We start from the raw sequence: 27,410 nt of genomic DNA on the forward strand, positions 1-27,410 counted from the left end.
AGCAAGGGACCGAGTGCTCCAGTAACATGATTGTAGAACTGAACTGAGTCACTGTAAGCAATGGCTCTGCCCTGACGTGGTTACCTTTGAGCTAGAATGAGTCAGCCTTCTTCCCCATTTAAAATCACCTGAATCCACAGTGTCCAGCAGACATTTCTGTCACATAGATGTTTTTTGGGAGCACACGGTTTCAGATTTAGTGGGTTTGGCAGGCAGCACAGAGCTGAGGTATCTGAGAGTCTGCCCCAGCAAGGGAGGGCTGGCTGGGGTGGATAGGTAGGACAGATTTGGCCTATGCAGGTGACAAGTGGCCATGCTTTCCACACCGCTCTTTCTTAACAGCAATACCACCCAGAGGTTGTCCTTGGCTGACTGGTAGACGTGCCATGTTCACTGAGCAGGCAGCCAAGGCAGTGCAAACCCGTATTGCCACTCACTGGCAGTAACTTGCCTCCCTGCATGTGCTTTGTCAGGGCCAGTGCACCATTAGCAAGGTGGAGAAGTAGAAGGAGAGTGTGCTGGCATTGCAGCTGGCTCTGTCTCTAGAAGATCTAGGAATGTGACTCAGGGAGGCACATTTCCCCCCTCACCATAATGTCTGAGACTTAAAAGATCTCCACAGAAAACGCTGCCTGTATTTTAAAAAGAGTGAAAACGTGAAAAACATGGTTTGAGTCAGTCAAAATGTTTTTGATATGTTTTATTTCAATTGTAAGCTTCTATGATGCGTTTGCAAATCTTTTTTATCTTCAGCAACTAAAATTCTTGAAATAACGTGTTTGAATAATGGTGAAACTTTGTATAAGCAATCAGAGAGAAAACAATCTTCTCAATTCCTTTTTACTGCAAGCCTACGCTTTTCACTGGTTTAGGTGAATCCCTACTTTCTGCTTTAAAAAAAATCAGCTGGTATAATGTGAATCTACTTGATTCAATTAGAAAGAGCTTTTGAGGAGCTGCAAAGTCAGGAATTTATCTCTTGTGTGATAAATGATGGCAAAGAGGTCACCACTTGATATAAAATTAACCCTAGAACTAGTTTTTCCTAGCTTCTAGCTCAGTTTTAAATGATGCTGGTAATTCTGTCTTTGGTTTGAGTCAGGAGATCACAGTAAGAGGCCTCACAAAGCACCTAGAAATTATTTGATCATGAGACAGCAGAGACACACATACCCATGTTTTACAGTCCTAACTGCAAGCAGAGACATTAACTTCTGATTCAGTGGCAGCTGATTCCAAATTCCTCTAAATGGCTTTACCCTCAGCTAAGTCTCCCCTCCTACTAGGTCTTCTACCTACTTGACTGCTAACATGAGGCACAAGGTGGGAGCTACCTAGCAGCTTAGCACCACAGTAAATCTCTCCACTCCTTGGAGCATGTGTAGTTTTTTTAACTAGACTTTGCTCCAGCTTTGTGTCCTTACACACAAAACTGTCTTGGTGGTGACAACCCACTGAAATTAGTGGAGTTACACTCTTACACCTGTGGATCTGGTCCTACAGGCTTCTTCTTATGTATGCTGTGCCACAGTGTCATCCTGGTGTGTGACCTGCCTCCTCCTGTGCTGGCATATTAAACTGTCTGGATGTATACATATTCATATGTATTTTGATGATAAATGATGCCTGTAATTGTTCAAACAGTTCAGATTGAACTGAGGTGCAAAGGAAGCAACCCTGCCTGACCAAGATATAGCAGAGGAAACCTCTGCCATAACCAATGACAAGAAACCACAGCAATTACTCAATTAAAGCTAAACCCATCTTTAATCAGGACAGCCAATGTAAGAGGCCCTTGGGATTTTTGTGAGAAGGAGGAACTCCTAAGCAGTGTAAAGGGAATTGTTCCTTTTTATTCCAGGGTTGAAGTTGCCCCCAGATTTGCAGATACTAATTTTCAAAAAGAGAATAATTAGTTTTTAATAAAGAATTTGCAACTTGGGCAGTGGGGGGATGGACTGAAAGCGTTTCTCCATACAGTTTGGAGTTCATTAGTGCACCCATCAGGGAAAATGTGCGACAGAAGTGGAATTGGATAAATATTCCATATTTAACCTCCAAACCAGTAATTCAGAAAAAAAGCGCAATTTCTTCTAAATCTGAGTTCCAGGTGACTGCCTTTTATCTGAGCTCCATTAAATTATTCCCCTGCTAAATTCTCATGAAATAGGCTTTTTACTCCAGCAGACATTGACTCCCTGAGATCATTTTGAAAGCAAAACATTCTGTTTTTATTAGTAATGATCCATCTTCCACCCTGACGATGTGAGGGGCTTGAGGAAGGTGTTTGTGCCTTGATGTCAATCTCTGTTTCTTCGCTGACGTGGGGACAGGCTCGGGGACCTGGTTCTTGCTTGTCTCACTGGCTGCAGGTAGCACTGGGGTACAACAGAAAGACATGAGAGCTGGTAGTGATTCTACCTCCAAACAAGTCAAGAGGCAGTGTCCTTGGCCTCACATGCACTACTCAAGCTTATAGCTAGATCCTTCTCACTCTCATTCCTACTGCAGTGTCTCAGCAAGGTCTCCTGTCTTCAGTCTCAGTTATGATAATTTCTTCCTTCCTTCCTTGCCCCATTTCATTCCCAGGGTTTATTTCAGTGTGGCAACCACCAGGCACAATTTTCCTGTGGTCTCCTGTTTATTCTGGAGTTACACACGGCAAGTTTCCTACACAGCTCTTTTTCAAAACACAGATTTATTTGCTTTTACTGAGCAGCTATTCTGAAATCCCATAGGGATGGAGCAGTAGAGGCAGACAGATGTGATGAGCTGGAGCAGCTCCACATACCGAGTGCTGCTGGTTGAAAACAGCCTTGACCTCTTTAATACATCAGGTCAGTGAAAACAGGGCTGGACAATACTGTGGTTTATAATGTTCTGAGGGGACTGGGCAGAACTGCCTCAACATTTCCCAGGTGGCGTTTCCTTGGGGCCTGTTTGCCTTGACAGATTTCTTCCTGTGCATGAACTCTGAGGCAGAAGGAATATTTTACGAAGCTTTTTATATCACTGTCTGTGGTTTTTATGGCAGATTGAGCTCCCTTCATCTTGTATCTCTTCTCTTCCTTCCTCTCCTTGATGAGCTTGCAGCCATCAGTGCCTGAATTGCTGCCTTTACGTCCCTCATTGTCTCTCTCTGCTCTCTCTGAGGAGGGTTCCATATCCATGACCCAGCATATGTGGCTTTACTGCAGTTTGAAGGGCAGGAGCAGACTTGGGCCTGTCCAAGTGAATAGAAGATTCCAGAATTCTGTGATTCCCTGCCAGAAGCAGCAATTGAAATGACAAGCTTGGTTTGGGATTTTCAGGCTCCTGCCTCTATGCCAGGGAGCCTGGAAGCCCCCAGACCCCAAGGATTCACAGGGTCCTCGCTGTGGGAATGAGCTGGGTTCCCTGGGCAGCCAGGTGTCCTCACTCCAGGTGCAGTCCTGCAAACACCCAAAGAGGAGATTCTTCCTATCAAACCATTTTACTGCAGGTTTGGCTCCACAGGAAATGCAGAGCCTAGGGGACAGGAGCATCAGGTTTCTTAATCTCAAGGGATGCGATGGCATTTTATCATGACCTCTGAATTACTCTGTCACAAGCATCTTGAAGGTCTGGTTAACTTCTCTAAAATGATTAGTATGCTGCTCATCAATCATTCTTATTTCACAACTAACGTGCTGCAGGTGGTTTGCCAGCCTGAGCATGTGGACTGAAATAATTGCACTCTCTAGAGCCCTGTGCCTGAACTTGGGGGAAGCTGCTGGTGCCTTTGGGGTGTTTGGGTGCTGTGGGGATGGGGGCATGGAGTGCTTGGGTGGATGGCCAGCCAGCCACCTGTGCCAAGCTCTGTCCTTCTGCACTGTGCCAACTCTCAGGAGCAGCACGTTTCAGTTTTACAGTAGATTATGAAGGCAAGGCTGAAGACAGTGAAAACTTCTTTTATTTCTCAGGCAGTTAAAGAACTCAAGGTTATTTTGTCCTAGGAACACATCTCTTTGTGCCTGTCTTGCTCCTTACTTCACTGCAAGCTGCACTTGAACGGCAAAGTGATTCTTGTATGTGTAGAAAGTGGAGGTGCCTGGGAAGTGTTTAGCACTCACAGTCAGAGGGGTTTATTGGAGAAGCTGAATAGTCAGCACAGTGAGTTTTCCCCACTGCTTGCCATTCACCAAAGCCTAAATCTAATTTTAGGCATTAAGCTGAATATGAATTCTTGAAAACACATGGCATCAATTCTTGATGCCGATCGCTTTTGATAAGTTGGTTTGATATAGCCAAATCCTTTGAGTTGTTTTCCATTCCCCAATAGGGAATGTGAGAAGAGGAGGAAGATCTAGGTCTGAGAGAGACCAGGTCTGGCCAAGCTAGCTCCAACAATGTACTTGTTTTAGCTATCTATCTTCCCTGTAGGACCAGCTGTTTCTTCAGGAGCCCTGCTCTGGAATGCGTGCAAGTTGGGAAAAGACCTCACCAATAACTCTACACTTACAAAGCCACTAAGTGGTACAGAAAATACAGAAGAGTACCCTGAAATATATGAAGTAAAGAGTTAATGAATCCTCAAGAAACTTTAAGTTTGCACAGAGAAATCAGAGAGGGGAGTTACACCAGTACATTTCTCTGGCCAAACCCGCAGATAAAGATTAACTGAAAGTCTTCAGGGACAGCAAACAGAACAATGTTGCTGTGAGGCCAAGTGTTGTTTTGCCATTTGTTCTCTGTACGTTACCATGGAGTACAAGTGCTGCTTGTGGGTACAAGAAGAAATAACCTTATATTCCTACTCTACATTTATCTCGGACACATCCTGAAGTTTAAACAGTTCATAGTGCTCTTCTTTAGTTCTGGACTGTTCCACTGCGTTCTTAATGGAAATCCCTCCGTCTGGGGACACTCCACTGGCACCTTTGTTTGAGACTCGCTGCAGAGATTTCCGTAAGTAATGTGCTTTGATTGTGTTCCTGTTCTTTCCGCGTTCCCTGGCTGGGAGTGCTTGAACAGACAGACACGGTGTGTGGAATGTTTGTGGGAGTGGGCTGTTTTGAGGCAAGTGTCCAAAATATCTATGAAAGAGCTTCAGAATGAGAGTTGTGCAAATCTGTACTGCAAACCTGTTACTAATATGTATGCTCATCCAGGTGAAAAACTGGGAAGTATATCATGTAACGCTATGTGTCCTGTTGTGCTTGCATATATTGCAGATCACTGGTGCTGTTAATTACCTGAAATTGTTTGCAAAAACTTCTTGACAAATTGTTCTGAAAAACATATAAACCTAAGGAATAAGCATGGCTGTTCGTAGAAGGGGAGGGGGAAGCAAAAGGCAGAAAATGAGCAAGCTACTATTATTATTTTTTTTTTTTTTGTGAATAATCACCCATCTTTGGATATGACAAAATAACTCAGAGGAAGCTGATGTCTCTTTTTGCTCTATTTTCAGCTAGTACAGGAAGCAAAAGTGTCAGAAATCTCTCTGCAAAGCCTGTTTTGATGAGATTTCCATCCAGTTTCATGAATGAAGTTGGTTTGGGTTAACTGTGAATAAGTCCTTGGGCAGAACTAGCAAATCATGGGTTCATTGATCACAGACACTTGTGTGCATGGCATCTGACCCAACACTCAATAAAGGCAATGAGAAACCTACTGGGGCAGCTTACCCAATAGCTGTGGAGCCACTTTGCAGTTCCAAAGCAGCTGGAGTCAGCTATTCCCAGACACTGGAAACTGGATGGGAGTGAAATTTGCTTATGTTCCTGATTTATGGAGGTTTGCATCAGGCCCAGGGACAAGTTCTCTACTGCTGATTTACAAAACTGATGTAACAGATGAGACCTAGTGAGAGTCAAGCTCATCCTTTCTTCCTGCTGCTCTGATGTTTTATTTCCCATCCGTAATTAACAAGGATGGATGCCTGCTTCTGGGATTGTTTAACTGTAGGGGTTATTTCAGGGCTTTCCCCTGAGGCTGTCTCCACAAGTAACATGTTTTTTAAGTTATGCCTCTCTATTGATCCATGTCTGAACAATTGCCAGTGGTTCTTGCTCTGAGCCCAAAGGTGTCTGCAATCAACCCCACAATGATATTCAAGGAGAGCACTATTTTAAGAGGCTGCCTCTCCCAAAGTGTGCTGTGCATTTAAAATGTGACAGGCTACATGACAGGACCTGAAACAGAGACATTTGAGAAAGCTTGGGAACTTCTAATCCTTGAGCCTGAGCCCAGCCATACTTCCTGACTTTAGCTTGGGAACCTCTGTTTCAAACACACCATTTTCACCTGCTATCTGTATCTTTATTGTTCCTGCAGAATAAGCAGTGTTTTAAAGATGCCTGCCTTGATATTACAGTGTAATACTCTGCCTGACGAAGCCCTAAAATCTGGTGGCTGGTAAATAAAAATGATTGATAATGATTGTTTCGTTAGAGGCGTCAATAACTTCACCAGAGCTGTGAGGAATCCTAACAGCTCAGCTGCTCCAAAAATGGCAAAGGAACCTTTGTGTTAAGTAGCTCAGTTTGCCTACTCTCCAGACTCCAGCTAAGGTTCCTGGGGGTCAGATTTTCTGGAGGCGGAAATCCAGTACTGAATGGCTGATGGGGCATCAGAGCTACCAGTTCTGCTTGTGAGGCTGTGTGAAAAGCTAATATGTGCATTGTGAAGTAAAATCACTGAGTGAATGATCCCTCAAGAGTTGTGGGCCCAGTTCTTATTTCTGTGGCTGCTTTTTTTCATAACCTTGGAGTGGTTGCTCTTTCTCCTTGTCCTCACAGGGGCTCAATTGCTGGACCAGTCTTGTAGTAGATGGAAGAGAGTAGGAGAGGTCAGGCCTCCCATCTGCTTCTTTAAGCAGCCTGGACAGCCCCATGGCTGGCAGAGTTTCTGCCTGCAGAGGCTGGAGTCAGCAAAGAGCCAAGGCAGCAGGGCACTGTGATCCCTATCCATATGGGCTGTCACTGCGCTCCCACACAGCTGCAGCACCAAACTGTGCTTGTGGAGCCAGATGCCATACAGGAGATGGGACTTAAAGGGAGCTTCCTTCAGGAACAGGAAGGCTCCCACTTTCTACAAGGAAAGTTTCTTCTGAGCTTTTCTTGTAGAAGGTAGATAGTCATCTGTCACTTCTTCTCAGCCTGGTGGTAAAGTTACTTGGACTAACAGCCCTCAATTTGGGGTCTGGTGCAGCAAGACAAGTTGGAGTGAGCCTGTTTGAAAGGGTCTGTGCTGATTAGGGTCAGCTGCTATTATCGTAGGGGCAGTTAATTGAGGGGGTATCGATAGGCAGCAGGCCATCTCCCTCTAATTTTCCTTCCCTGCCTGTTATTTAACAAAACTACTGAGAGAAAGGCTGTATTAACTTTACTTTTATCTTTAATTCTGTGACTGCAGTAAAAGCCAGTATCTGAGAAGCCACTGAATATAGGGCAGAATTGGTTCTGTAATAATAACTTGTTTTCCCTCTTTGAAAATAAATATGGTCCTTAGTAGAGAGATTTACCCATTGCTGGCAGTCAATCAGCCAGGACAATTTGGGCTCTGAGTACTTGATTAGAATAACTTTAAGGAAAATTGCCTTCCTGAATCAAGTAAGGATCCATTAACCTGATGAAACAGGGTTTGCTTATCTGGGAGGTAAAGACTCAAAACACAGCCTCGGCTGTATTAGATGAGGCCTCTTTTAGAATGGGAAGTAATAAAAACACCATCTGTCATGTCTAGTCAATCAGACCTCGTATAAGAGAGGAATTATTCCTCTGACTTTACCATTATAAGATCATCTGTTTGTTAACAATGGGAAGTGTCAGGTATTCTGAAAACTGGTTTTATTCCATCAAATTATTTCTAGCTGCCTTTGTCTTGGAGAGAATTAATATTAATCTGAGTTTATACAGGAAAGAAATATTTCTAGATGAATACAGTGCTAAGGCATTCCATGTTGACTCTCTAGTGATTTATTGTTAGAGGTAAAACTGAATGGGAGATGGAGAAAAAGTGCCGTGTAGACTTAGCTTCTGAAAATTGTTATTTCTGTAAACAAATCTCATGCAAGTTGCTGAGCACTCAAAGGTTCTTTGAAGTCAACTGAGTATATACCTCTCCTGTAGCCATAAAGGACCTTAAAGAACTGGCATGTTATGCACAGGCATAGCTGGAGGTCATAGAAAAGGTGATTGCATTTTTTTGGCATGGATTTATGAAAGCTAATGAACACTGGCACTAATGGATTTCTCTGACAGTGAGTACCAGTGCCTTCTCCTCTGTTCACTAAGGAGCACTTGGAGACATCTAAAGACTGAATGCCAGACAGCAAAGACAGGAGAGAGATGGAAGGAGTGGTGGAAAGCTTATACCAGCATATCACCACCACCACTGCTGGGGTGGAAACATCATCTTCCTTTGTCACACACCACAGATGAGACTGCAGTGGATGCATTCACATTGCATACACCATTACCTGCTGCTTGGGCACGTGCTGTGCTGCTGCCCTGCACATTCAGCACGGCTTTATAGCTTCTGGGTGGCCACAAGCTGGAAGCCACCAGAGGTGGTTTTTTTGTGACATTTCTGGCACAAAACCATTCTGTGTTCAGGGTTTCTGTTTGCACAAGAGAAGTAATGGAGTGATTGCAGGCGTGTGATGCAGGTCTCAGCTGTTGTGTGATGGGCACAATTCTATGCAAGATCCCAGGAGGAACGAGACAGGCTGGGGATAGAAGAGGAGGGTGAAAGCAACTGCCTAATTCAGCATTCAGTCATAGCCAAAAGATGTGCTCCAGTTAAGCTACTGAGCCTGGAATCCTGGGAGAAAGGCATGTTGAGCAGAAGGAAGACAATATGTTCTCTGGGGTGGCATCGGGAGAAGGCTGAGCACTCTTGGTCCCACTGATGTCAGGTGGATCAGATGCCACTCAGCTCCCAGGAAAACTGGATCTCTTTTGTGGAGTTAGCATAAAGATGAAGAGTCACAGATGAGTTCTTGTTTCTATGAGAGAATAACCCTTCTTCCTGCCAAACTCTGGGGGCATTTGTCGTGAGTGCCAGTGGAGAACAGACTGCTGTGGGCACAGGATGGCCAGAACAAAAGGAATTGTGCTACAAAGTGTTAGGGTCCCTGGAGACCCAAATGCTGTATGTTTAGATCAACATTAACAAAAGAGAGAAAAAAAAAAATCTCTGATTTTGTGCCACTCCCTTTGGGACCTGATGCAGGAAAAACCCACATGACTGCACTTCCCCCTGGAGCTGGTGAGAGCTACTCCCACTCACCGTGTTAGCAAATTGATCCCCATGGTCACTGCGGGGGGAGGCTGAAAAGAATGGATGGCACTGCAAGCTCGTTATGAAAATGCAGGGAACCAGAGTTAATGAATCTTGGATGAGCCCCTAATCTGCCTGTCCCTCGGTGGAGGAAGCTGGTTGGGGAGGATGTGATTAACGTCTCAGTGGAAATGACAGTCCCTAGAATGCAGAAGGTTGTGTCATATCTGTCAGTGCTTGCGTCTGGGAGGGGCCACTGTCAGCTAAGATCTCTGTGGATTAGATCTGGAGAGTTTTTTATCAGAACAGAGGTATTTTTGGGATTTACATGTTCTCTGTCCCTGGCAGCTTGCCCTGATGAAACACCGATTACACAATTGCAATCTGACTTAAACTACAGTCAAAAAATCATCTGCATGCTTGGTTATGGTGAGAATACCCTCTCTGTGATGGCAAAGATTTGAAATTGTGCAGTGCATTTTGTCTCCTGACACGGGGAAACTCGCAAAGAACAACGAACAGGCTGTTTACTGTGGGTGTATGGAAAAAAATTTGGAAAACTGGAATTAATGCCTTCTCTGAGATTCTCATAGTCCTGTAGCTGGATTAATGAATGAAACCACTCGCCCCAGATGTACGGAAGATTAGTGCTGCTTGACTCTTGTGTTCTGGCCAGTGGAGTTAAGGTTAGCAAACCTGGAATAAGTGCTCAAGGGGCCTGACAAGTAGCATAGTCAGAACTGAACCTCAGGGTCCTGCTGTCACAACCTGTAGCTGTGACCCCTCCTTCACTGCCCGATAGATCCGCGCAGTTCAAGGCAACCCTGTGAGCTGGTTGTGAGGAGTAGAGTAGTTACAGGATTTCTGCTTTCTCATTACCGACCGCCTCTTGCTGAGGCAAGTAAAAGCAGCATTTTGCTCGGGAGCTGGGTGGGAGAGCGTAGGGGAGACACCACTGGAGAGCAGGTACTGGTCAGCTGAGGGATCAGTGCAGAAATTCCCAGGGCAGTGTCTGTCCCAGAGGCTGGAAGTGAGTGTGGAGAGTAGGACACCTTACCCAGGGGGTGACTGAGACACTGGATTCAACTGTGGTTTGGCATCCCACTAGACCTAAGGCTGCTGCAAGCTGTGATGTCTTCAGGAGCTGAGCTGTCCCTCAGCCTGTGGCACAATAAATCAGTAGCTGTTTTTCATTTGCTGTGATAACAGCAGGGCAGCTTACTGGATAGACTGCTGGGCTGGCATGCAAGAGATTTCAGCGGAATCTACCTTCATCAGGATGGTTTTCCCTCATTTGTTCCTCTCTGAAATGGAGATACTGATACCTGCTTGTTGAGATGGCCCTAGACCTGCTGCTGAAAAGTGCTATGTTAAGATCCTGCTTCTGAAACCACCAGGGAGAAAATGTTCTTGGGACATCAAACAGTCCTCAAGTATTTTTCCAAAGTTCTGCCTCGCCACACACATCTTTCTTCCAGCTGCAGGGACCTCCCACCTTCTCACTCCATGAAGGGGACAACCCAGCCTCAGCTCCAGGCAAGTGGACTGGGTAAATCTTCAGATTTTTCTGTTTCCAGGCTCTCTCTGTCATTCAGAGGTTTTGAACAGAGAGCTGTGCCTGAGCCAGACAGGTGTGTCATTGGGTGTCTGAGGGACTCGGACACCTTGTGACAATCAGAACTGATCACTTGCACTCTTGCAAGTCAAACAGCACTAACTACTGTGTTAGAAACTTAGCTCGCATGCCCTCACACACCAATCTTGGCTATCCTTTTCTGGATTTGTTTTTTTTTCCCCCGAGCATTGTCTCTGTTGCTGACTTTACATACCTATGTGAACAGTAAAACTAGCTATTGTTTCAACTAGGGACTGTCTCTAAGAAGTGGGCAGCATTCCTAAAATGCTTTAAATCGCTATGAAGGGGAAACAAAGGACTATCAGGAAGGGCAGAACATAGAAACATCCCAGGGACTGGACATGTTCCGATTGCCTGGGGCACCTGGGTGTACATTTTCTTTATGTCTTGAACTTACTGAAACCAGTGCTACCAGCCAGCTCTGAGGCAGTGCTTGGTACCTTATAACACAGCAAAAAGTACAACTTAGAAGTGGAGGGGAAAATAGCTGGAAAAGAATTCAAGGGGTCGCTTAGCCCCTCTCCTTACTGACAGCCTGATTAGTTAAAGTATTCCTGATTTTCTATAGAGTGTATAGCCTTCTTTGATATTCACTTGCTGTTAATCAGTGGTCTGTTCTGAAAGATCACAAGTCTTATTCTGGAGCCAACTTTCATTGTTTTTTCAGAGGTTTTGTGATACTCTCATCTTGAGAGCCTAGAAAGTAATTTAAATTCATGGTTGTATTTTGTTTGTGCTGAGTTTTCTTCATTTCCTGCCTCAGCTCTCTCGTGCCCTGTGTTTTGCTTGAGCATTCCCTCCAATGAAGAGAAAAATACTAATTTTTCTGTACTATGACAGCCTCTTAAAAAGTTGTTCAGAAATAAAAGCCCTTCCTGATGTGGTTCCCCCCTCCAATCTTCTAATAGAGTCATGACCGTTACCAAGTGAAGCTTTTTTTTTTCCCCCCAACAATTATTCTCCCTCCAGTTTTTCTTCTCTATTGCATTTTCTGGCATGTAGTGCTCATATGTCTTTTCTGCTTGTTTTTCGCAGTGCTTGCCCAGAGTGTCATGCTGCTGGCTTTGCCATGCTGTGCTTTTTACTTATCTGTGCCATATCTTCTTATAATGTGACTAGTGCTCCCTGGATCCTGGCCATACTTCCTACATTCTGGATTTAAATCCTTCTTACCATCTATCTTTTCTTTATTATCTCTTCTGTGAATAGCCTGCTCTTTTGTAGCCATTATTAAAGTTTTGCTTCAATCCTCCTTGCACAAGCCCCTTACAATTTGCCGTCATCTTTTTATGAGTTGTTCAGGCTATTCTTCTTCTTTTCACTTCAGGCTGTGCATCCCTTGTTGCTCTGTCAAATGAATCATCACCTGTAAGAATTTATTCCTCATTTCATTTTGGAATTTGATCTGTGGTCAGCTTAGGCTGCTCACTATTGCATGTATAAGTAGCTATTGCTGCATGTTTCTCTTCACTCTTAAGTTCAGATGTCTGTCAATGTTTCCCTGAAGCATCTTTGTAGTCATCCTGCCCAATTCCCCTGTGTCAACCTTTGTCCAGCTAATAGCAGAGTTCATCAGGAACTGTAACCTGCTTGTAGCCTTGACTGTATCTTGTGTGTTGAGGTGATGATGAGAAATATGTGGCCATGAAGCAGGTGGGACTTCAGTGCAATGAAAAGGGGAAGGATGCAGGTGGCTTCAGGGACTCAATGTGTGGTCATGGAGACACGATTTTGCTCCACTGCTGAACCCACAGAATTTCACTTTAAACCATTTCTGTACTGTAGAAAACATCGGATGTTTTCCCCTGCAGAGGAGTTGCTTTAAAGCCTCTCTGAAAGAGCAGTTTAGAGGAGGTTATAGGGGAAAGCAGGAAGTAGTAAACAGCAGAAGTGGGGTACAAAAACTGTTGATCCTCTTTCAGGCAGCTCATGACTTTAAGGTGGAAAAGGGTCTGGGGGAACAGCATGTCAATGTTATGTTTGCATTCCTGTGTGATATGTGAAGAACCAGGAACTGAAGACAGTCTGTCAAAAGGTGATGAAACCCTATGTCTTCTCACAACCTGAACTGCTAGGTGCTCTGTGCCTGGGAACATTCACGATCAGCTTGGGCAGGGCTCTGAGCAACCTGATCTAGTTGAAGTTGTTCCTGCTCATTGCAGAGGGGTTGGACTGGATGGCCTTTAAAGGTCCCTTCCAGCCCAAACTCTTCTATTATTCTGTGATACTGAAAGGCACGTATAGATAAGGTCAGCTCTGTAACCGGTGTACAGTGTCAAAAATTTGGATTTATGGTCAGCTATAGATCCTGCCTAGTCACAGAGCCAGTCCCTGACCACGTCCAGAACTAGTAACTTTATTGAAAGGTCGTGTAGCTGCAGTGCAAAGTGATTGATCGTGAACATCCATGAAAGGTGCCATGCAGCCTCAGAGGCTGTGCTCAGGAAAGGCTGATTCCCTATGACATTTGCGAGCTGAGCGAAGATGACTTCAGATCAAAAACTAAATGAAAATTTAACTATTTTACTGGGGGCCGAAGGACTGCTGTTGTGAAGTGAAACATTAACAACAGGGTGAGAGCGAGCCAGGATTGCTCAACAGGGTTCGTCTCCAGGCACAACAGAGCTGTGGTTGTCCAACGCGCAGGAATCGCCCGGCATGGCAGAGGGGGACGGCACGCCGCGGGCTGCCGAGGAACCCCAGGCTGGTGAGAGAATTTAAAAAGACTTCTTCTTGCTAATCATAGGAGAAAGTGAAAGTAAAAAGGTGTGAGAAGAGATGAGAAGTTTCTTGGATTGTTACAGGTTGACTAGGGACCAGATGACAATCACTTAAATACAGATTAGGTACTGTATATTGTTAGTGGTATTAATCTAAATACCTTTACAATTTTGAGTCTGTAAAGGCTGATGAATAGAGGAGGGGTGTGGGTTTGAAGGCCCCTGGCATATTTTCCTGGTTGTTCAAATGATTTTATACATCATTTTCTTAAATTACTTTGAAGTTTAGGAGAAGTCTGCAGGCAATGGAAACCAGTCTTGATCTGTCTAAATCAGTTAAGCCCTGCTCTTTTTTGTGATCAAAGAGTTGGTGAAAATAAGCGAGATGAGACCTGGAGAGGTTATCATGTCCTTCCAGGGTCTGGTCATTAAGCCCTAAGTGTTGCTGGCACACATTCTTCTAGCTTCTTAAAACCTTATCTCGAAAATAGAGAAAGAGGAGAGAAATGCATATGTGGTAAAAGGGCTGTAAAAGTATGGCCAGTGTCTATGAATTAAAAATAAGACTCATTATTAAGAGACGAGTGTGGCTGAGCTGAAAATTAGGAAGGGATTGTACCACAAGATGAATGCAGGTAAAAATGAAGAGATTAGTTGAGTATAAACAGATTAAGGTGCACAGTACTGCAGCAGGGAGCAGTGAGAACATGGGGTTTGTAAAAGCAGTGGGAAAATGCAGATTTTCTTCCTGAGGATTTGGGAACCAGAAAAAATTAAATTATGAACTCAAAGTCATAGCAAATATCTATTCATGGGAACTTCTGGCTATACGAGGAGTCTGGTAGCTGAATATTACATTTAAGCATGAATCATCCTGCAGACTCCTCACTTGCATAAAGGATAACTTAGAAAAGAGGAAATTATACAGAAAGCAGTCCTCATTTTAGTGCTTACCAGGTGAAGTTGTTTGGCACAAGATTTTCACAGAAATTCAGGAGGACACCTCATCCATCTGCCTGCACTGGGACAGGACCTGATATTTATCCAGTCCCTAATACATTCTTATATAACAGAAATCATGGGTTGCCTGAATCCTGCAGCCCCAGCCACACCATCTCTGTTCCAGTGCTTATCTGTCCTTACTGGTACGGAAATTGGAAAAAGGACCCCAAATCGTCTTTACTGAAAATAAAGTCAGTTATTTCTCTCATCCTTGATGAAAATGGAGAACAGTTGGTCTCTGTGACTGTTTTTCCTGTCAGTGGATAGGATTAGTGTTTGATAGTCTTCTTCTCCAAACGCCATCTTTTTCATTCCAGAGCTGCAAAATGGTTTCTCCCATTTTGCAATACACCAGTTTGAGGTCATACCCTGTTCTCCCCCATGCTTCTCCATCCTGGTTTGGGGCACAAAGGAGAGCAGCACACTGGCTGTGCAGGTGTTCTCTTTGCTCATGGAAAAGCTGAGCACCTGCATGTTTTGTGCTTTTCTAGTCTGATGGAAAATCATTGATAGCTGCTCTGAGAGGGATTTTCCAGTTGTCCACTATGTGGGCATTTCATCTGGGCTTTATTTCCTTGTGTGACGTTGGAGATACTCGAGTTAGGATATACCACATACAGAGCTGCTTTGGCTGTTATGCCACTTACCCTGTCACCAAAGAAAAAATCAGTCTGGTTTGAGAGCATTTTTTCCAGTCTGAAATGGCTGTTTTGTAATTCTTACTCTCCTTTTGGTGCTTACAAGGGATTATCTGATCAAGTATCTCTCCAGCTATGGAGGAACACACCTGGGTTGTCCTAACCTGCCTTTTTAAAGGCAGTGGTGATGCTTGGTTGTGCTTCTGCCCCCCACATGGGAAGTGCCTGAGTGTATGATATTCAGCACTTGAAGGTGAATTTCATTAGGCTCTAATGATCTGGGCACATTTGAGGTATCCAAATATTATTTAAGCATGTTCTCCCATATGTTTCACTCATATTCCCATTAGTTCATTTTAGTGGTGTTGGGCATCTTGTTGCAATTTACTTTTTTTAGTGGAAACAAACGAGAAGGACACAACTTTTCTGGCTTCTGTGGATGATCTTTTGTTTGCTTGTTTTCTGGTTTAAATAACAGCCTTTCATTTTCCTTCCTCTTTCTCCAGTGTTGACAGCATTTCTAACACCTTTTCTTATTGCCTTTTGTGTCCCCCTGCTAGCTGTAATTCATTTTGTGCCTCAGCTTTGCAGCCTCTACCGCTCTGTGTTTGATGCGTTTGTTTTTAGCCATCTTCAGAAATGCCACCTCATTTCCATTTGTGGTACAATTCCTTCCTGATTTTCAGCCCAGCTGCACAGGTCTCCTTCTATCAGGTATTATTCTGTATCTGTATCTGATGTGCTTGCAAAGTTATTCTCCCTAACTCATTTTTTGTTGTTTGCTACGAGTTACCATTTATTGCCAGGCATTTGAATTCCTTTTCTCCCTTTCTGTCTGTGAAGACCTTCTGGCAGCTAATGGCCTAAAGAGCTCTGCAGTGTATTAGACAAGTAGTATGTTAATCCTACTGACTGATAGGGTTTTTCATGCTAGTATTAAAAGAAATAATCATTTAGCTTATGTGACACACGGGGCTGTATACACACAGAGGAAATATAGCTGCAGAAGGCTGAAAGTATTAAGGCATCACATTGCAGCAGTGTGGGAGCCCTGTGCAAGAGACAGTGAAACCTCTTCTGTCTTCCTTTTGTATTACTCCTTTAATAACTCTGCTGCTGTGTTTCCTCTGCTCGCCCGTGTATGGCAGAATACAGCAGGTTTCTATCGGGAGTTGTACAGAAATACTTGGGGCAGTAAGAGATGCCACCAGAGGACTCAGAAATATTCTCTACCACGGGGTCAGACTTGCAGGAGACAAGAGCATGTGCTACCCTGGTGTGCAGGAAAGAGGACCAGTGTGCACAAGTCCTGTTCCTTGCACTGCCCCCAGCACTGGGTCTGCCTTTGAGTCACTCTTGCCCATGCAATGGGCTTGACAAACCTGAGCTCACTGGAGGCTGGACCCAGTGAAAAGGTTGTGTGGGTGTGTAGATCACTAGAGGGGCTGAAGATGAGCCGGTCTGTGGCGGTACAGGAGAGGTATCAAACTGTTGCTTTGCTGCTGCTGTAGAAGAATAAAGGACTAAGGAATGGGTAGACCTTCCTGGCCCCATCTGTAGTTTGAGTTTCATGTTTAGTTGCCCAGTGAACAGGATCCCTGGGGATTTTCAGAGAAAGCAATGCCAGAGCATATAAGGGAATGTGGAGAGTAATTATGCTTCCTCTGTGCACTCTTGTCACGTCTGATTCCCTTGACTAAGTGTTCTCCATGTCTTGTTAGCAACTACTGAAGTCAGATTAAGGATCTGTGGTGTGAGCAAAGGCCTGTTTCCTGGTTTGCCAACTGCAAACCTGGTTCTTCTGATACCCAAGCACTATCATCAGCAAGCTGATGCTGGAGCTAAGGATGAGTTTATGGAGCCTCCTTGTATTGGCTATGGATTCTGGGTGTGGTACGTGCTTTGCTAATAAGAGAAGGGAGAAATATTTGGAAAATTCTTTGAACATTTGCCTTTTAAAGAAGCCAAGTGTAAGAGGGAGAAAAAACCACTGTACTGTGCCAAGGATACGCAGAGACACAACTACTGAGGATAGTTTATGGGAAGGTTGTAATTGCAGCTGGCACTGGAAGAATACTGATGAAGAGCTCCACTATTCCTGTGGGAAGGACATGGAAGGAAGGACATCAGGGTACCTGCAGGGAGCTGAGCCCACACAGCTGCAGGGGGAGTCCTGGGACTCCCAGCACAATAGGCTGCATTTGCCACTTAATGAGTCCTGAGGTGTTCTTTTGCATAATAGAAAGTAGAGAGGGGGTTTGGGGCTGCTCCTGAGTGCTGGCTGTGCCCCCTTGATTAAACTGACCCGTGGGAAAAGACAAGGTCATTCCAGGGAATTGGTGTGAGAATGAACCCTGGGTCACTTCACTCCTGAAATGATTTAACACAGTGCAGGCATCCGTGACATCCAGTGTCCAGGGGTTTGGTGTGATGGAATGTGTGGCTTTTCAGTGGAATGAGATCCCTGCAGAGTAAACCTGTCATTACCACCTTGGGAGGGAGATGTACACTTTGCTCCTAAATCCACAGGCTGTAGGTGTGTCTGGGACCTGGGATTTTTATTCAGCTCACATCTGTGCAGCCTACAGTACCGTGCTGGCCTGGTGCACGTACCGTGGCTGGGGACATGCCAAAAAACAGGGAGGTCTGTGGCACAAAGTGCTGACAGCCCCAACCTGTCAGTGATTTACGCTGTCTTCCCTGGCTCTTCTTGAACTCTGCAGTTGTCTTTCCGGGTAGCATCTCCCTCCCCTTTCTGCCCTGGCTGCACAAATGTGCTCAATTAGGGTTAACTCAAACTGAATCAAACTTCGTGCCTGAGGTTGGAAATCTTCCCAGTCAACTCACCACAGCCACATAGCATGGTGGGAGACAAGGCGAGAGGGGAGATGAACGCTTTTCAGAGAAATGAATCCAAGGAAACTTTGTTCAATTTTATGTCTGCAGGAGATGACCCCCCCAAAGGAGATTTCCCTCTTCAGAAAAAATCCCCGGTGAGTGTTACTGCTGGTTTCCTTTGCTTTGCTTTCTGCTCAGATTGCTCTAAACATTGCAAGATCTCTCTGTTCTCTCCTCTGTTGTGCTCTGGCTGGAGACAAACACCCTTTTTTGCAGAGCGTTGAAATAAGCATTAACAACTCAAGGAAAAAATCCTTCCACTAACCTGATTAAGTTAAGAAAGTGCAGCTTAAAGGGGAAATACAAACTGTCTGAATGTTTGGGGAAAAGGGTAAGGGTTTTGATTGCTGTCTTTTTCCTGAACACTGCTTTTCTTATGGGAAAGGACTTAGTTCTCTGAAGTAGAGAGGGATGTTGTGCGTGGGACAGAGAGAGCTGACCCCTGCATTTGATTGGTTTGATGAAACCCACCAGGGAAGGGTCCCCAGATGCTGCAAAGCAGAAGGAAGGACAGGAACTGAGGACAGGCCACTGCTGAGTGTTAGAGTCCAACTGTAGTGCCAGAGCCTTGAGTTTACATCTTTAGCTCTGATTTAAAGCCTGACTCAGGTGAATATATTGCTGCCTTGCAGGTTTGATGTTTGTGCAGGTTTTCAGCCTAATTCTGTTGAGTGCTTGACCCCTAAAAACTATTCACTGCATTGGATTGAGGGGGAACTTGGCTTGTATTGTAGCTGCTTTGACTTGCAGGATAATACGTAATACTTGGTCTTGAAACTCACAGTCATGTCGTTAGCAAGCCAACTGTTTAATTCACAATTAGAAGTACTGTGCAGACATTAACTATTGGATATCCAGAGCTCCTTGGAAATATTAATCTTTATCCCATTTTGCAGCCAGTCAGCAAGAAGGAGATGTGAAAACAAATGTCTCCTGTAGCAGGCACTTCAAATGAACTATCTTTTTTCCAAAGACACAGACTATCAACTTCCACAGTATCTTTAAGAGGTCCATAATCCCGCAGATCCCAGGCTTGCTGTGGTAGCTAAGCACTGCAGACTATCTGTGCGTTCATGAATCCGGGCTTAACCTCTTTGCTTTTGCTGGGGCTCTCTGCTGAGCAAGGTTCTCCTCTGCGAAAGCGAGCGAACCGCACCTGGCTCTCTGCATGGATGAAAGCTTCCCACTTTTGGATGTCCAGGCAGGCCACAGGCAGGTCAGTGATACAGCGGAGAGAAAACAGGAGGGTTTCTGCAAGTGCTGATACCATCTGATGTCATGCAAGCCAGATGGAAGTACCCCTGCTTGTAAGTCGTTGCTGTGTGTTTGTAAGCACTTGCTCAGGGTCCTGGCTCAGGCGCTCGGGGAGGTTTAGCTTGGAAGTCACCGCCCTCTGCTCTCCTTTCCCTTCTTGCCCCTATTCATCTCTAGGAGGTGCCCATCCCAGAGCAGGAGTGGCTGAAATGAGTCACTGCACCTTCAACTGCTGCAGCTGAATCCACCGGGGCTTGTGCACTGGGTGTGGAGGGGTGAGTTCAGGCAGCAGCACTCCTGACACCTGGGTTTGAACAGTCACGCTCTGCATCTCCATCAGATGTTATGAAATCTGTGAGAGAGAGGAAGAAAAAAAATCCCCGCTCTACAGTTTTACTTCAAAGTTCAGAAAATGCCTCCCAGCACCCACAGGAAACATAATTTGCCTCTTATGGCTTTTCTTCTTTTATTATGAAAAACCTGTTGTAGGAAGGTATTCTATGTGTGCTTATGTTTATGTGTTTGTGCATTTACAGCCTATGTATGCCACCGGTTTTGGGCTAGTCTAAAAGCAGGAGGCCTCAGTGCTGTTTCCAAGGGAGCCCACTCTTTCTTACAAACCATATGCTGAACATGATGGTTCCAGAGTAAATAATAAATGTAATGGATAATTATGTATTTACTCTGGGAAAGCGAACAGGCCAAGGGTTTCTTATTAAAAAGGCAGCCCATAAATAGTGAGAGAAGTGTGTATATATATATATATATATATATATATACACACAAGAGGGACAGAAATATTTAGCTTTAGAGATGCTTAGTTAAGTAATGGAAAGTGGGGTGGAGGAAGTTATGGTTTGGTTTTGGGGTTTTTTTTGACAATCAGTCTCTTTTGTTGCTCTTTTATAATGTTGAGCAAGACAGCATAATTAGGCTAGGCTCTTCTAAAGTTGGTGATGTTGCTTTGGAAATCCAAATATGCCTAAGTCTCATGGTGGTGAAATAAACCTGAATAAACATCTATTTTGGTACCTATATTTGCATTTGGTACTCTGGGAAGAAGTACAGGAATTCATTATTTCCAACACGAGGCACAGAAATGCATGTGAAGAGTTCACCTCACTTCACTGGCCCATACCATGGCTGTTTAGAACCGTAAGTGCGGCTGTTAACATCACACTCCCCTCAGTCCCTCACCAAAAGCATGGCCAGCCCCTCTCTCCCGCTAATTGGCAGAGGCTGGGCAGTGCTGTGAAAACCTGCTTTCCTGTTGCGAGGCAGTGGAGCTACTTAAGCAGCTGGAAGCTGAAAGCTGCTTAGCATGGACCGCTGTGGGGTAGCAAGAGGGACGGGGGCCCACACAAGGTCATGCCAAAACTCGTCTGTTTAATGCTTTCTATTTCACTTGGGAACTGCTGATTTTAGCTGGAGTAAAGTCAGGTTCAGCAAGAGGGTGTCCACACTCAGACAGGTTTGACAGTCACATCGCTGGTTTTTTTTTAGTTTTGATTAATAAATTGAATTATCCATAGCTATGCCAGCAACCTTGGAATATGAAATGAATGCCATGCCTGAGGGAGTGCTGGACACAGGGCTGATGTTCTGCTTCAGTGAATGTGACGGCACAGTTTGGTGCAAGTGAGGTGCAGAGATTGAGGGCAGTTGTCACATGGGAGGGAGCAGCTTCACACACAGAAGCAGACAGCAAATCCGTGGGGTCTCCCAACTTCTGAGGCAAGATCTGGTGCTAGGAGAGGGAGCAGTTTTGGGACAGGGTGGTAGCTTTATATGAAGTGTAGAAGAAAAGGCATCCAAATGTGTTTTTTCATCTCAGTGACTTTTTGCATTGCAGTAGGGAGGTGGTAGCACCCTTCCAGTGGAGTTCCTGGAGCTACAAGCATGGAGGGCTGCTGACAGCCCACTAATTCCCATGGCAGTCCTTACTGGGCCCATGTCAGCCAGGCTGATTCCCTGTGGAGCCTTAAACAAAGCAAGAGTGGTGTGAGGTCCACTCTTTCCTTTGAGTCCAACTCACAGTCCGGTCAAGCAGCAGTTGGCACCTGGTTTTTGCACTGGACTCTTCTCTACCATCCAGGTGCTGTGGGGATATGTTACTGGGGTAAAGACTTCTACCCAGCTGATATGTTGTTCTTTGTCTCCCACAGAAACTCTGTGGCTCCAACTACCCCCTGAGCATTGCCTTCATTGTGGTGAATGAGTTCTGCGAGCGCTTCTCCTACTATGGCATGAGAGGTATGTGGCCTGTGTCTGGGAGGTGACTTTCCCATCCTAGGGTTTCTATACACACTGGTGTTCTGGGGCTGTCCTGTATGTGGTCTGAGCTGTCTTTCAAAGTAAATTGGTATTTTGGAATGCAAGTATGAACAGTGTACCCTGACATTGTTGCTGTATCTACTCTGAGCAGAAGTTGGGACTAGAAGGCTTCAAATGTACCTTCCAGTCTAAATTTTTAAATCTCTTTATCACACCTGGTTTTCTAGTGTGTCATGTCTTTCATAGCTGTGTGCAATCTGTGTGTTTGGAAATTGAATCTTACAGGCACCTAATCTGCACACAGAAAATGTGCATAAACAAACTGCAGCAAGATAAGCTAGAGAATATATATTTTTCAGGTAAGCATAAATGTTTACGAGCAAAGAATGCATGATACTCATATATCTCATTTTAGCTTTTCCTATGTCAGAGATTATGAGGAACAGGTCTGAAAGCACAAATATTTCCACAGCAGTGCTCACAGTTGCTAGGCAAGGCAGTGGTTTTCTTGCCACCATGATTCTGCTTACCTGCAGAGATACACATTAATTATCTGATGTGATTTGCTTGTTTCCTTTTAGCTGTCCTGACACTGTATTTCCTGAGCTTCTTCCACTGGGATGAGAATCTCTCCACTGCTGTGTACCACGCCTTCTCCGCGCTATGTTATTTCACACCTGTCATCGGAGCCATCATGGCAGACTCGTGGCTGGGGAAATACAAGTAAGTGAAGACACCTCTCTAATTCAGTCAGCGTGCATCGACACCGTGCAGCCTGTGCAAGGGCAGTGCTGTGCGATGCTCCCGCTTTTGAACTGGCTCAGTGCAGCAAAGACACACTTGGGAAGGTCAGCTCCCCTCTGCTGACAACTGATCCATCTGCTCACGCTGTTCCGTGCTCCTCTTATACCCAAGGGCCAATAGGCAACAAAGTTGGAACAAATTAATTGCAACAAATGTGCTTTTCCTCCACTACCCTTCCCTACACTGTTCAGGAAGCTGATATGTAGGGTGATTAACCCTCAGTTTGCCAAGATCTGCTTCTAGGAAGGATTCAAAGATAATGAGGAACCCGTGTCATTATCTAGATCATGCCCTTTCAGATGAAATGGCACTAACTACTGAAATGACACTAACTATTGTGTACTTACTTAGGCTTTTCACAGCATAGGGAATGTGTGAGCACACCCATTTTTATGCCTGAAAAACTTGGGTTCACTCAAATCATCTCCATGAGAACACAACCAGGTAAACTCTTCCTGAATAAGAGTCCTTAGGTAGTCTTCCCTTCTGATGATAATTTGTGGAGCCAACATCTGCCCCAGAGTGGTGGTGAGCAGCTGGATATAGGACTTTGTTTGTTCATTGTCTGAGGAGTCTTGGCTGTCAGGGCGATAAAATGCAGCCGAACCCTTCTCTGTAGGACTACACACATCTGGCAGAACAGTCTCAGCAGGAAATAAACAACTGCCATATGCCTTTCCAGAAGAAAGTTCTTGAGCAGACATCCATGTTCTTTTCTTCTCCGTTCTCAATTTTAGTAATTCTCTTATCGCTTTCAATGAAAAAAGAAACAGTGAGGGTTTATTAACTTCATTATTTAAGGTCACCTAGCAATGTTCATTGGTATTTGAGGATGTCTGTTGTGCAGCATGATGTAGTGAGAAGGTAAATCCTTACACAGGCTTTGGTGTGTTAGGCAAGAGACTTTCCCTGGAGTAATCCCTATAGTTTATTAGGAGGTGGCTTTTGCTGTAGTAGCTGGACCTCAGCCAATACCAAGGACAGGATAACAGATTAGAGGGGCTTTTAGGAGTGATCTGATGTGGCTGTAAATTAGCTGTTACAACCAGGGTTTGAATGCATTGGGGATCACTTCCATGCTCAAAGCTCCTTAGACTTTTAGTGTCTCTGTCCTAACAAGTCCTTTCATTCCCTCTGTATCTGTCATCTGCACATAAATACATAGATGTCTCTTAATCCTGAAGGTGATGAAGAAATATAATACACTCGAGAGCCTGATTGTCCTACTCAGATTTCTTCTTCTCTCTCACCAACACATGGGAGGCAGATAGGTAAGCTCAGTCCTTCAGAGGTCCTTTAGATTCCTACTTGGGATCTAAAACAAACTTACAATGGGGAAACCACACTCCTAATTCAGATGTGTTGGTTAGGTGAGTTGACTGTCCCTAGGGATGCCTTCAGTCAAGGGATTCACTTAGGCACATGCTACAAAATGCCAGTTATTAGTAATCTGGAAACTTAGTTGGAACAGAACAGTATGTTCCTCTATGCAGCCTTCCATGCATGACAAGACTGAAACACTTTTAGTTTATTCTGCTTGGTAATGTCTGCAAACAAAGCAGGGGCTATCCCTCTTTAATCTGAACCCATTTGCCTATCTGTCTCTCCTAGCGCACTCAGAGCTGGCACAAAGGAATTATAGCTGCCTACTGTACCAGTGGTGGAACAAACCAGTTCCTTGTGTGTCTGCCAGGTAGAGCTGCTGTATCAGGAAGCATGGGCACGCTCTATTTTCGGATTGTACGTCACCTGGCACCTTCAGTCATTGCTGTTTGCTTTCCTCACAGGACGATCATCTACCTCTCCATTGTGTATGTTGTTGGCCATCTGATAAAGTCAGTCGGTGCCATTCCATCCCTGGGCAACCAGGCGGTTCATGTGTAAGTAGCCGTTGAAGCCACAGAGCTGTAGCAGGTTGTGATGGTAGTTGGTTTACTCAGGACTATGCTTAACCTCCATCAGGCCAGCATTTTGGGGGCTGTGCATGGATTACTTTCATCAGGGAAGGGCTAGGGATGTTCTGAGTAAGAGCAGAAGGGTGGATTTAGTGTACGAATGCATTAGATGGAGTTGGAAATCTCCACAGAGATTCTAAACCCTTTGTCACAGGCACCTGTGATCACCCCTCTCTGCTATACCATGCTGCTAGGCCTGGTCTCCTCCATCCAACTGCCTGCTCTGGACTCATTCCTCCTGCATTTCATCAGCATGGCTGCCCAGCTCAGCAAGGTTCCCCAGTGTACATGGGAACACCAAACCAAAAATGCATTTTCTGATGACAGAAGGGTCTGTATCTTCCACTGGGTACAACCCTTCTTGCCCTCTAGATTCTGAACTGGTAGGCTTGTCAGAGTAGTGTCTCTGAAACCACCAAGCTGTTTTTGGCTGTGTGATGAATGACAGTTCTAAAAAAAAAAAAAGTACATGCAGGCAAGATCACATGTAGTTTACAGAACAGTTTTCTTTTGTCCCAGATGTGACCAGTCCTGACATCTTGTTCCCTGCAGACATAATCTGCCTGGCCAGCAATGGTATTTTGAAGACCACTGGGAAGTAGAAAACAGCCAGGAATGAGCCTGTTTCAAACAGTTTGTCTGCACTTACCCAGGCTGGAAGGCTACAGGAGAAGGCGCTTTCCCTTCCCCCACCATTTTTTTTTTCTTTTTCTCAATTGATCTGTGAAATCTTTTGTTGTCATATGAGTGAAAAATAATCCCACAGATCTTTGATTTCCCGTATGTCCATTGGGCCTCAGAACAACAAGAAACTGACAAAACCAGTTTGGTTAATTGACTGGTACTGAATGCAGAAATGAGGATAGTTAATTTGTTTTTCACACTTAGCTGGCTTATCATCACTACCCTTGTGCAAAAGGCAACGTTATCAGAGGAATCATGGTGGGCTGACATTTAAAATGCTCTCATAAACACTGGAAAGGTTTTACAATGGTGATATGTTTTTTCTTGCATGAAGGGTCCTGTCTATGGTTGGTCTGTTTTTGATCGCCCTTGGAACAGGAGGTATCAAGCCCTGTGTCTCTGCATTTGGGGGGGACCAGTTTGAAGAGGAACATGTAAGATTTCTTTTATTTTTTAAAATCTGCAGTGTCTGCTTACTTTATGAGGATGTTTTTGTGATCAAATCCTGCTGTGCTAGAAGAATAAGGGCCAGTTTGCTGGAAAAGATGTAGTAAGATGTGAGGAAGGATGATTTGCATAAGACTTGAGAGAATCTGGATGCTTCAGGAAGGGAAAATGACAGCAGAACAGGACTGATATTGGAAAGGATAGGTCATAATTGCATCAGATCATCTAAATGTTAATTGGACATCAGAGTAGTTGGAAAATCCTGTCTCGTATATCATGGAACTGTAGCCATTTCTGAACCAGCTCAACAGGGGTGATTATAATGCACTGCAATGGAATACAGCAAAGGGAAGAAAAAAATTTTGTCACCAGCCTATGATTCCATGGGAATTTGTCCTCAAGTCATAATCTGTTTCTTAGATGTTGTTCAGAAAGAACTGTAGGAAATTCCAGTCTTTTGAAAGTAGTACCAGAATGTTTTCTAGATATTCCAGAATGGAAAGTTCCAAGGAGTTGTGAAAATGTTTCTGTTTAGCTCTGCTTGTGCTTTGTATCCTGTGAATTGTAGTCCAGTTGCCTCGTGTCCTCATTCTCTGTCATAAGTGCTTAGCCCCTCATCTGCACTAATCTCATACTCCCGTTATGCAGCACAGGGGCTCAACTAGGGATAAGGTAGCGCTTAAAGAAGCGAAGCAGGTCAGGAAGTGCTAATCCTCAGGCAAAATGCTAAATTTTAAAATTGACCTGAAACTAAACAGATGTATGTTGACCTAAAACACAAATAAAAATTTCCGTTTTCTCAGTGGCAGCATTCAAATCCACAAGTTCTGCGCATGGCATAAGTCCTCAAATACGTAGAAGGCCACTGCTAGAAAAAAGAAAATAAGTGTGGGGGTCTGTGATGAGTAGGATTATATTCAAGGAGGATTATTTAGGAGTGACAGTCCGAAAAATTGTTCCAGAAAATAGATCTAGAGAAATACTGGAAAACATGAGGACCTTTGGGAGATGGAAATTCCCATCAGTGGAATTCCAGTCCTTCACTGAAGAAAGGCTTTAGATTAGTAGTCTGTCAGGAAAGCCACTGGTAGAGTTGGACAAAGAGCCGCATAGAGCAGTTTTTTCTTTGTCTTTTGCAATGCCCCAGTATGTCGTCAGCATTTAATGAACTAACAATATGGACTAGATTTAAAACTTTTTGAAGACTTGTGCTTTGTGCACATGAACTGTGTGATGCTGAAGTAGTGAAGCTTATGGTTACTAAGGAGAAACAGATCATGGGATGTTTCATGGTCACTTGTCCAAAGCATAACGTTTTGCGGGCATGACCATCCTGGGCTGTCAATTGGATCCAAAAGGATTCTAACTCATGTTAGAGCAGCATTTACAGAAGTGCTACTTCTATGAATATTAATAATTAATAATGTTTATCCAGCATCTTTCAATTACCACCTAATTACAGTATGATAATATGTACCACTTATCTTCAGAGTGTTTTATAGACTTCAGCTAATGAATCTCAGCACCCCAGTCAGGCACATACATATTATTATCCCAAACTTGCAACCACAGCTGTTACAGAGGAAAAACCTGAATTGCCTGTGGTTGCCTGTACCCATTTTTCAGCATTCAGACTACATCTCTCCAACAAATTTATCAAATACTAAGTCTCAAACATTCACCTGTATGTTACCTTCAAGAAAAACTAATTTAGAGAAAGAAAACTGTAAAAAGCATTCTGATAAGGACAATGTGTTCTGGTCTATTCATTCTTTTCAGAATAGAAAGTTTTCTATTTTACCATTTTGAAATTACTTGGCCTTTCAGAAGAAACAAATGTTTTATGCTATGT

The 27,410-nt window shown here is 44.2% G+C and overlaps 1 protein-coding gene across 5 annotated transcripts in view; it reads left to right on the top strand.

The window, feature by feature from the left end:
- The first annotated feature begins 4,837 nt into the window (after positions 1 to 4,837).
- SLC15A2 (solute carrier family 15 member 2) overlaps positions 4,838 to 27,410 on the top strand; it is a 51,239-nt gene continuing 28,666 nt past the window's right edge. The window contains exons 1-6 of one of the 5 annotated variants that reach the window (XM_050339421.1): positions 4,838 to 4,926; positions 18,189 to 18,235; positions 21,560 to 21,647; positions 22,250 to 22,391; positions 24,260 to 24,352; positions 25,446 to 25,545. In XM_050339421.1, the coding sequence (XP_050195378.1) occupies positions 4,860 to 4,926; positions 18,189 to 18,235; positions 21,560 to 21,647; positions 22,250 to 22,391; positions 24,260 to 24,352; positions 25,446 to 25,545 (537 nt within the window). In that variant the 5' untranslated portion in view covers positions 4,838 to 4,859. Of the gene's footprint in view, positions 4,927 to 13,511; positions 13,590 to 15,835; positions 15,957 to 17,704; positions 17,779 to 17,934; positions 18,236 to 21,559; positions 21,648 to 22,249; positions 22,392 to 24,259; positions 24,353 to 25,445; positions 25,546 to 27,410 lie in introns of those variants that run through there. The other 4 variants (XM_050339422.1, XM_050339419.1, XM_050339423.1 and 1 more) reach the window with 4 other exon arrangements.

This window comes from Myiozetetes cayanensis, unplaced genomic scaffold (assembly GCF_022539395.1).
Source record: "Myiozetetes cayanensis isolate MyiCay16 unplaced genomic scaffold, myiCay2020 scf9, whole genome shotgun sequence".
Lineage (NCBI taxonomy): Eukaryota > Metazoa > Chordata > Aves > Passeriformes > Tyrannidae > Myiozetetes > Myiozetetes cayanensis.